Source organism: Herpailurus yagouaroundi, unplaced genomic scaffold, assembly GCF_014898765.1.
Source record: "Herpailurus yagouaroundi ecotype Mexico unplaced genomic scaffold, PumYag 207, whole genome shotgun sequence".
Lineage (NCBI taxonomy): Eukaryota > Metazoa > Chordata > Mammalia > Carnivora > Felidae > Herpailurus > Herpailurus yagouaroundi.
This window is the reverse complement of record NW_024412438.1, coordinates 4,561,701-4,570,894: the sequence shown is the minus strand read 5'-3', so window position 1 is coordinate 4,570,894 and position 9,194 is coordinate 4,561,701. Positions and strand designations below refer to the sequence as shown.

Sequence of the window (9,194 nt, the reverse complement as noted above, 5' to 3'; positions counted from 1 at the left end):
CCTCTTCTGTTGGTCTTGTTGAAATCTAGTTTCAGATTTTTAACTACCCAATTCTGCTGGGGGTGGGGGCAACTGCCCCCCCTCCCGTCCTCGCTGGGTGCTGCCCCCCCCCCCCCCCCTTGCGGCCTGGGCTCTGCCTTGCACTATTTCCCCTCCTTGGCCTGGCGGCCCCTCCCCCTCCTTAAAAGGGGCAGGTTAAGGGGCCCGGTGCTCTCCCTTCCTCCCATGCACCCTCATGCCCATTTGCACAGCTGCCCAGGTACCCCCAATAGTGAGGGGGTGTCACAGGGAGGGGGTAGCGGGACCAGTCCCTGTATCTATTTAAAAAGTGATGATGTAATATATTGGGGTTGGGGGAGGTCAGGTGGCCCTGGGCCTCATCTTAGCATTTCAGGTGATGGGGGAGCCCAGGGCTGGGGAGACCTGGGGCCTAGCCCCAGAGAGTGAGGACAATGTGACCTCCCCCCTCCCCCCTTGCGGCTTCTCCACTCAGTGCCTTAGGGGGGGAGGCGAGTCCCCCCTCTCCTCTTCCCCTCCTCTTCCCCTGCCCCCACCTTGGGTGTAAGAGACAGGAAGAAATAATAATAATTTAAGATTCACACTCGTGTCTGCCTTCGGGTCCTTTATTTGGGAGTTAGCTAGGAGGCATCAGGAGGGGAGGGAGGTGAGAGACGGAGGGGCTGGGGTTCTGAAGCCGGAGAGAAGGGCCGCTCTGGGTGCCCTCGGGCTGAGGGGGTGTGGGAATCCTCTCAGGTGGGGCCCCTGCATCTGTGTCCTCTGTCCTCTGAGACCTCTACGGGGGCCCCTTCTCCTCGTCCAGGTCACTAGCGAGGAGAGCGGGGGGAGCAGCTTGGTCACCAGTGCTGTTTCCACAGGTGCGTCCCCGCCCTGTGGTTCAGTATTTACTCCTGCTGCTCCTCCAGACGCCGGCAGGCAGGTCCCCGTTTGAGGCTGGCGCTCACGGGCCAGTGGGCAGTCCCTTGCCAAGGTCGCATGGCCAGTTAGGGCAGAACCGGTAGTGACCTCGGAGCTGTACCCACCCACTCGTGGCTTCCCCGTTCCCACGACCCAGATCTTAACTGCAGTGAGCCCCTCGGGAGCCTCTGAAACCAAAGCTTCACCCCCCCACCCCAGCTCATCACTGCTCCCCCTGCCCCATTTGTGCCAGCCTGTGCCCACCGCACCTTTTCCTTACGCAGCTCTCCCGGGTGGAGGAGACTGCCTGTCTTTCCCAAACCCTGCTGGCACCCGGCCGCTGCACCCCGGCCTCTGGTGGCACCTGCTCTCCCCCCCTCCCCCCCCCCCCCCCCCCGACAGGGGCTGCCACTGTCTCCCCAGTCACCTGCCCCACCCCACCCAGGCTGCCTGTACCAGCTTCTAGCTGCTTGTGTGGCCCCCAGCCTCCTCGCTGGGGACTCACCCACCTCTCTGGCATTTCAGTCCTTGACCTCTGACCTCCACGGCCATAAAGGCCTTTGCCTCTGCCTCCACTGGGACACCCCCGAACTTTGGCTGCCCTCTGGATTCATCCCAGAATTCCTCCCTGGCCATGACCTATTCTCTGTGTCCCTCCCGGCCACTAACCCTGCTCCTTAACACCTGACGGACACATAGACCCCGGACGTCCCCCTGGCATCAGCCCCTTCTCTGCCGCCCCAAGGCCGGTAGTGGCACTCTTACTGAAGACACCCCAGCTCTCTCGTCTTGTCCTCTTCCCCACCCAGAAAGAGCCTTCAACCCTGTTCAATTCCTGTCCGTGGGACCACTTTTCCCAGAGAAACCCACATAACCAAGCATACTGGAGTCCGTCATTATAGGCTGTGGTTTTCAGCATCATCTGGGCCTTTTACGCTGCCTGGAAATCCCTTACCCTCCCAGCCAGCCCCTGCACACTCCCAAGGCAGGTGTTTTGACCTCTGGTACCCGCTCCTTGGAACCTTTATTCTGCTCCCAGCCCCTTACATGCTGTCTCAGCAGGGCTCCCTTACATCTGACCGCCCCCCGCCTTCCCGCCAGCCAGCCCTGCTCAGAGGAACACGCCCGTCCCCCTCCTGCCACAGGTGCGCCGCCACCCTGACCAAGGCCACCCGGTCCACCTGGCCTACACCCCACTTCTCCGGTGCCCCCTCTTTCTCCTCCTAAAGGCCCAGCGCCCCCATCCTCGGGGAAAGAAAATCTTCAGCGTTGGCCCCGCAAGCCCTACCCCTGCCGTGTGAGGACTGCCCCCCTCTTCGGCATCCGGCTTCCCTTTTTTAACTAGAGCAGTTATATTTAAAATTATCAAGCTTCTCGCAATTGTGATACAGAGCCACGTACCCTTTGTTTCCGAGTCTTGTCTACCTATCGCCCTTCAGCTCATTATGGTCTGGCTTTCCCGGGACCACAGAAAATGTTCCCACAAGCGGCCACGGCGGTGACCTGTCAGCCACCAGATCCACTGGCCAGGCTTCGGCCTCCTCCTCCTCACCCATCTCATGGAATTACTGTGCTTGGCCCTCTGTGTCCTCCAGCCTCTCCCCTGCTCGGTTTGTGTCTGAGCCCCTGAGCCCCTGCCCCGCCCTCACCCGCCTCTGCCGCAGCCGGAAAGTCAGCCCTGGCGCCACAGGCCCAGAGCCCAGGCCTTTTCTCGCTGGCCCCTGGGCGTCTCCAGCTGGCCTCCCTCCAGATACCCCAAAGTTCTCCAACCGAGCCGTTCTTCCTCCCCCACAACCTGTTCGTCCGCCAGCACCGCCGGCCCCAAGCACAAACCCCTGCCACCCTCGGCACCTCCGTCCTGAGGCCACACCAACTTCTCGCTGCCTTCTTAGCTTATTGTCTTAAAGGACAACTATGAACGTGTCCCTATCCGACCGAGGGACCTTCAGATGGTGAGGAAGGCGCTCAGCCAGCTCTCCACCCTTGACTTCCCAGCTCATCTCCCCGCGGCGGCCTCTGACTTCACCCGACAGACACACACAGCCCCGCTCCGGCCCTGCCTCCCTCCCCGAAACAGCTCACGTTCTCCAGGCTCACCCCGGCCTCCCCTGAAATGCTGCCCTCCGCCAGTCAGCCCAGCAGACCCCCAGGGTGCCCCAGCCCACCTCTTTTTCACCTCTCCCCTGCAGCCTCCATCAATACGACCCCATCCCCAAGCCACCCTGCTGTTCCTGCTGTCCGCCCTGCCCTGAGCCCCTCCTGAGCTGGGGCCCCTCGGGGCTGCCCTCACTCACACGGTCGGTCGGTCGATGCCACTCCCCCAGTCTGGCGGACTCCTCCAGGGCACGCCGCTGCCACAGAACGGGCACGGGGCAAACCTCCTTCCCTCCCTGCCCTCTCCCCTCGCCTCTGCCTCCGGCTCCAGCAGAGGGCCCGCACCGGAGAAGCCCTTGGCAGATGTGACAGGACAGGCCCAGGCCTCCCAGGCCCCATGCCCGGCTCGCCGCCCCTCACCTGACCTCAGGGCTGGACCCCGAAGGGAGGGTCCTGCCCAGCGTTTCCTGCAGCTGTTGCCTCAGTAACCACTCCTGCTCGGGGTCCTGTCTCCGGGCTGCGGCCAGCCACCGCCGGGGGCCCTCCTCGTCACTGGAGTCCCTGGAGAAGCCTCCCGTCACGGCCCACAGAGGTTCCGGGGGAGGGTGGTGTGCCGCCCCCCCCCCCAACCCCACAGACTCCGGCCGCCCCGTCGAGCTGGAGACTCACAGCTCGGGGTCCAGGTCCCCCTGGTGGGACAGGGGAGATGCACACACGGAGCAGGCGTTGTCCAGGAGACGAAAGCAGGTGGAGCAGAAGAGACCTGGGAAAGGGGGGGAGGGAAGGAGGTGACTGGGAGCCCCTCCCCCCACCCCGAGCCCCCGGCCTCCAGCCTGGGGGGAGGGGGGGGGGGCCTTGGCATGGTGCCTGGGGGGGGGGGGAGATGGCTGCAGTGCCACTGTGGCATAAATTCCGTAAATTCCGTTACCACCAGGAGAGTCAAGGCAGGAGAGACAGCGGGCTCCCCGTGGTTTTCTGTCCACGAGAACACGCGTGGTAATGATGGGGGGGGGCGGGGGGGGGCGGCTCGAGAGGGCAGTTCCAGGAAGGCTCCACGAGGGAAGGACCACAGGGGATTGCCACTCGTCCCACGGCCGTGGCGAGCCCCAGCAGGGAGACGCTTGCACCCCAGGACTCTTACCTGGGCAGCCAGGGGTAGCGCAGGACACAAAGGTCTCCGTGTCCTCCCGGTCATAGCCCTGCCCACAGCCCAGGCAGTAACCCTGCTCCTGCCAGAGGTGGGCGACCACCGGAGCCAGACAGGAGCATCTGCGGGGCGTCCCAGACACTGAGCGGGTGGCCCCACAGCCACCGCCTCCCTCCGAGGGTAGGCCTGCCCGCAGCCTGACCTCCATCCCTCTGACCGTAGCCACGGCCTCTGCGTCCCGCCCTCCTCCTCCCTTCAGGCCACCGCCCCCCCCACCCCGCCCAGAATTCTCAGCCCGGATTCTCGTCTCTGCACGGATGGCGCGGAACGGGCACCCTCTTCAACCAAACCTCTGGACGCCCGGGAAAGACAGTGATCCGTTCTGACCTCTGGCTCTTTTTCTGTCCCCTCTTGCCCCGCCCCTGGAAGGAAGGACAGTGGACTCACCGCCTGACCAGCATCCGCAGGACACTCGTGTGGCCCAGGTCGGCCGCCCGCCGCCTCACTGCTCGGTGCAAGGCAGCCGACAGACTGGTTCGGCGGCTCAGAAGTACGTTGTACAGGTAAGAGATCCTCTCCTGGTGGAGGGGAGGCCGGGGTGGGAGCTCCCTGAGCCTGTTTCATGTGCCGGGAATGCCGTCTGCCCTCTGTCCAGCTCCTATCCCTCTAGGTTTGGCCTCTTCCTTTGGGGGCCTCTGCACATCCCGGGAGCAGTGTCCTACTCTCTCCTCTGGGTTTTCATACCACTGATAGATTCACTCACTCCCTAATACAACATTCTCTCTTTTTTTAAACATTTTCTTTCTTGGGGGCCGCCTGGGTGGCTCAGTCAGTTGGGCGACTGCCTTCGGCTCCGGTCATGATCTCACAGCTCGTGGGTTCGAGCCCAGTGTCGGGCGGGCTCTGTGCTGACCGCTCGGAGCCTGGAGCCGGCTTCGGATTCCGTGTCTCCCTCTCTCTCTGCCCCTAACGCCCTCTCATTCTGTCTCTGTCTCTCTCAAAAATAAAAAGATAAATTAAAAAAAATTAAAGAAAATTTTAAAAAATTTAGAAAAGATTTTGTTTTAATTTTTAAGTGTTTTTTAAGGAGATTTTTTTATTTTTTTTTAATTTTTTAAAGTTTTTATTTGTTTATTTTGAGAGAAGCAGAGCGCAGTCTGGGGAGGGGCAGAGAGAGGGGCAGAGAGAATCCCAAGCAGGCTCCGAGCTGTCAGCACAGAGCCCGATGTGGGGCTCAAATCCACAAACCACGAAATCACAACCTGAGCTGAAACCAAGAGTCTGACACTTAACCGACTGAGCCACCCAGGTGCCCCAATGGTTTTAATTTTTATCTTTGAGAGAGAGAGAGAGAGAGAGAGAGAGAGCACAAGCAGGGGAGGGGCAGAGACAGGGAGACAGGGGAATCCAAAGCAGGTTCAGCACTGACAGTGGAGAGCCTGATGCAGGGCTCAAACTCCCGAACCGGGAGATCACGGGGCTCGAACTCACACCCCGAGTTCAAGAGTCGCAGGCTCCCAGACAGCCAGCCAGCCACCCCTAAAAACACTTTTAAGTGCAGCATCTTGTTCGCGGCCGGCGCTCCAGACTGCATCTTGGCGACCGTGGGGCAGCACGGTGACCGGCCTACGCTAGATGCCAACAAATGGTTCGCAAATGAGTGAGCAGGTGGCCGGCGGCCATTCACGCCCCAGCACGCGCCCCCCCCCCCCCGTCATTCACAAAACTTCAGAGACAAGCTCGGCCTCAGAGAGCCCTGCCCAAGGACGCCCCCGTCCCTCAGCCCCATCTGGGCCCAGAGGCCAACAGTCCAGGTGAGGCGCTGTGGGGGTTCCGCCGGAGGAGAGAGGGCTGGGACTCTGGAAGGACTCGAAGCTCCCCCCACCGAGACAGCGCGCACTTGGCGCGCGGGGTGGGGGCGGGGCGGCTGTGGGCCCCTCACCTGCTCCCGGGACGGGTAGTACCAGGCACATATGACCCGCCGCAGCCTGCTGACGTAGTTGCCACACAGCGTGACGAAGAAGCACAGGCCGTACATGATGCCTGGGGGCACGCAGTCCCGCTGAGCTGCTGTCCCTGGGCACAGGGTGCCCCTCGTGCCCTGAATGCTGTCAGCTCCCCCTCCCCGCCCGAGGGCACCCCATCCCCCCCCCCCCCCCGGGGGGGGCCGACCCCGGACGACGTAACCCGTGGCGTCAGGCTCCGAGGGGCGCAGGACGCAGCGCGGGGACAAGACGCTGATGTTGCTCTGCTGCAGGACGTCAAACGCTGACACCAGGTCACGATAGATCTTCCCGGCGTAGCCGGGACCCTCCACGGTTATGGACACTGCCACGGGGCCTGGCACAGAGGTGCCCTGTGAGGGCCCACAGGCCCGTGTCCCTGCCCCCTCTCTCCCGTGCGGGAAAGGCCACGTGCGCGGGGGGGGGGGGGGGGGGGACAGCAGACAGGCCTCCTGCCCCCAGCCAGGGGCCTCTGACAATGCTGGGCCTAACCTCAGCCCCGAGCACCGAGCACCGAGGAGGACTGGCTCCAGGGCCCCGAACTGCCCCGCTCCCCCACGTGAGACGGCCTGGATGGTCACCGAGTCCCTCCCCGGCCCCCACGACTCTCCACTCTCCAGAAGCGTTCGTTGCAAAGCGTTTGCTAAGTGCTGACTGTTGCAGCCACGGGGCTGCGTGCTCTATTGATCGTTTGGGGCTTTTTTGTTGTTTTTATTTTCTCCGTTGGACCTTCGGCAGATGCAGGATCAGATTAATTATATTCTGTGGTTTACAGCGTGCTCTCAGTCAGCGGCCCACCCGACCCCGACACGCGTGGGTCACGTACCCCCGAGGGGCTGCCATGCCCCGGCTCTGCGAGGCCGAGCCACTGGCCTGAGGTCAGCACCTCGCGGAGGGCAGAGCTGGGACCGCGGAGCCCAGGCCAGTGTGAGTCCAGACCCGATGTTGCTAACTACTCTGTTATGGTATAACCACGAACGGGACACAGGGCTCACCGGGCAGAGGACAGAGTTGGAAGAGGGGCGAAGCCAGGGGCTGATGAGTCACAGTGACTTGGGGACTTCGGGGCATCGTCCCCTGGGGCCGGGGGGGACGGGAGGATGCCGGCCAGGGGGGCAGGGGGAGGCTCAGGCGCTCACTGCGGGCCACGATCTCCCCCTGCAGCTGGTGCCGAGCCAGGTCCAGCACCCAGAAGACGGCGTAGTCCAGGAACACCAGGAGGAGCACGAGGAGGAGGTACCGGACCAGGTCGAAGACTGCCAGGATATAGAACACCCGCTCCCACCGGGACAGGAAGATGGAACCTGGGTGGGAGGGCGGGCAGGAGGGTGCCACCGCGTCCCCTCACCACGGGACTCCAGCCGCCCGTCCCCTCACCCCCAGACTCCAGCCCCCTGTCCCGTCCCCTCACCCCTGAACTCCCAGCCCCCCGTCCCCTCAGCCCCGGACTCCCAGACCCCCGTCCCCTCACCCCCTGACTCCCAGACCCCCGTCCCCTCACCCCCAGACTCCAGCCCTGGGGGGAGAGAGCTCCCTCCTGGGGAGGGCTCCTGCCCCCACCGAGTGGGCCCGTTGGTTGATCTGGAAGGTGTAGAAGCTGTGGGGACCCCTGGGCCAGGGCTGGAAGTGGCGGTGGGGGGTCGTGGTGGGGGGCTGTGACATAGCAGCTTAGCTTCCGGGCCTGGGCCCTTCCAAGTCTTCAGGAACCCGCCCTCCTGGGGGTCCCTGGCCCTTTCCTCCCAGGCGGCATCTCCATATTAGCACATTTGCACTTCCGGCCTCACCCCCAAAGCCTCCCTTCCCTCGGCTGGTGTCCACTCCCCACCCCTGCCCTCTGTCCGGACGTCAGGTGCTCCCAGAGGCACCGGCCCCCTCGTCACGCGTCTGCGTGCAGGGACCTTCCCCTTTCGGACGCAGTGCCGTGTGTGGGGCTTAGGGTCGGGCCGGCTCGGTGTCCCCGTCTGCAGATCCCGGGGCCCTCACCGGGCTGGATGTAGTGTCGGGCCTCGTGGGCGCTGAGCGGCAGCACCGTGGGCAGGCCCGCCCTGGAGCGGACGTCTTCCATGAGCAGAAATCGGCTGGTAATGTAGATGTTGTCGAAACCCAGCCAGTTCAGGTAACGGTACCGGTAACACAGGGCTCTGGGGGAGTGTCCGCGAGGCCCCTCAGCACCCCAGCCCAGACTCCGCTGGGCGCCGCCCTCCCGCCCCGCACCTCCCGGGCGGCCCCCCGACGGAGGCCCCCCGACCCCGGCCCCCCTGAAGGCCGCGGGACGAGCCGAGCCCCGGCCGCCGGAGCCCCCCAGCCCCTCACTGGAGGTAGAGCAGCGGGAGCAGCAGGGGCGCGGTGTAGCCCATCAGGGCCAGGGCCTCTCGGACGCGGTGCAGCTTCACGCTGACGGCTTCCTGCAGGTCCAGGGCCACCTGGGACAGGCTCCGGGAGGCGTTGAGATCCACAGAGAAGTGGTGGGTGGCCGTGACGTTGAACTCAAACTCCTGACGCACCCGGTTGATCAAGTGCCTCACAGCTGGGGCCGGCAGGTGCCGCAGGGCCGTGAGCCAGGAGTCAGGAGACCAGCGCCTGGCATGGCTCGCGGGCCAGCCGGGCCCCCGCGCTGGGACCCAGTGTGGACTGGGGAGGGGCCTCCGCAGTCCGTGCTGTCCCCTATCCCCATGGCAGCCTGACTCCAGTGCCACCCGATGCCCTGGGGTGGGCGGGGGGGGGGGGGCCCTGATCCCCTCCCGGGTCCTGCTCTGACGTCCAGCTTGGGGTGGTGCACCTCCCTCTTGCTGGGCTTCCCTTTCCTGGGTAACTTCCTGGGGTCCTTTCCTTCTGGCCCCTGCGTTCTCATTCTGGGCCAGGAGTGGGCCCGAGCAAGGAGGGGACTGCCCCAGGAGCACCCCCTGGGGCGGCCGGGGGCAGGGGGGACACTCACGGGGGCCGATGGTCTTGCGCAAGAAGGGCTGGATGTACTCGGGGATGGTGCAGAACACCTGGACCACTGAGACCCGGAGACTGAGTGGGGGGGGGGGGGG

At 64.2% G+C, this 9,194-nt stretch overlaps 1 protein-coding gene across 1 annotated transcript in view; it reads right to left on the bottom strand.

Annotated features, from left to right (window-relative positions):
• Positions 1-607: 607 nt before the first annotated feature.
• Positions 608-9,194, bottom strand: part of DCST2 (DC-STAMP domain containing 2) — a 10,373-nt gene continuing 1,786 nt past the window's right edge. Inside the window, 11 exon segments of the mRNA XM_040452742.1 lie at positions 608-824; positions 3,430-3,570; positions 3,679-3,772; positions 4,151-4,278; positions 4,604-4,734; positions 6,099-6,199; positions 6,329-6,496; positions 7,299-7,463; positions 8,143-8,300; positions 8,473-8,686; positions 9,095-9,160. Of these exon segments, the coding sequence (XP_040308676.1) occupies positions 794-824; positions 3,430-3,570; positions 3,679-3,772; positions 4,151-4,278; positions 4,604-4,734; positions 6,099-6,199; positions 6,329-6,496; positions 7,299-7,463; positions 8,143-8,300; positions 8,473-8,686; positions 9,095-9,160 (1,397 nt within the window). The 3' untranslated portion in view covers positions 608-793.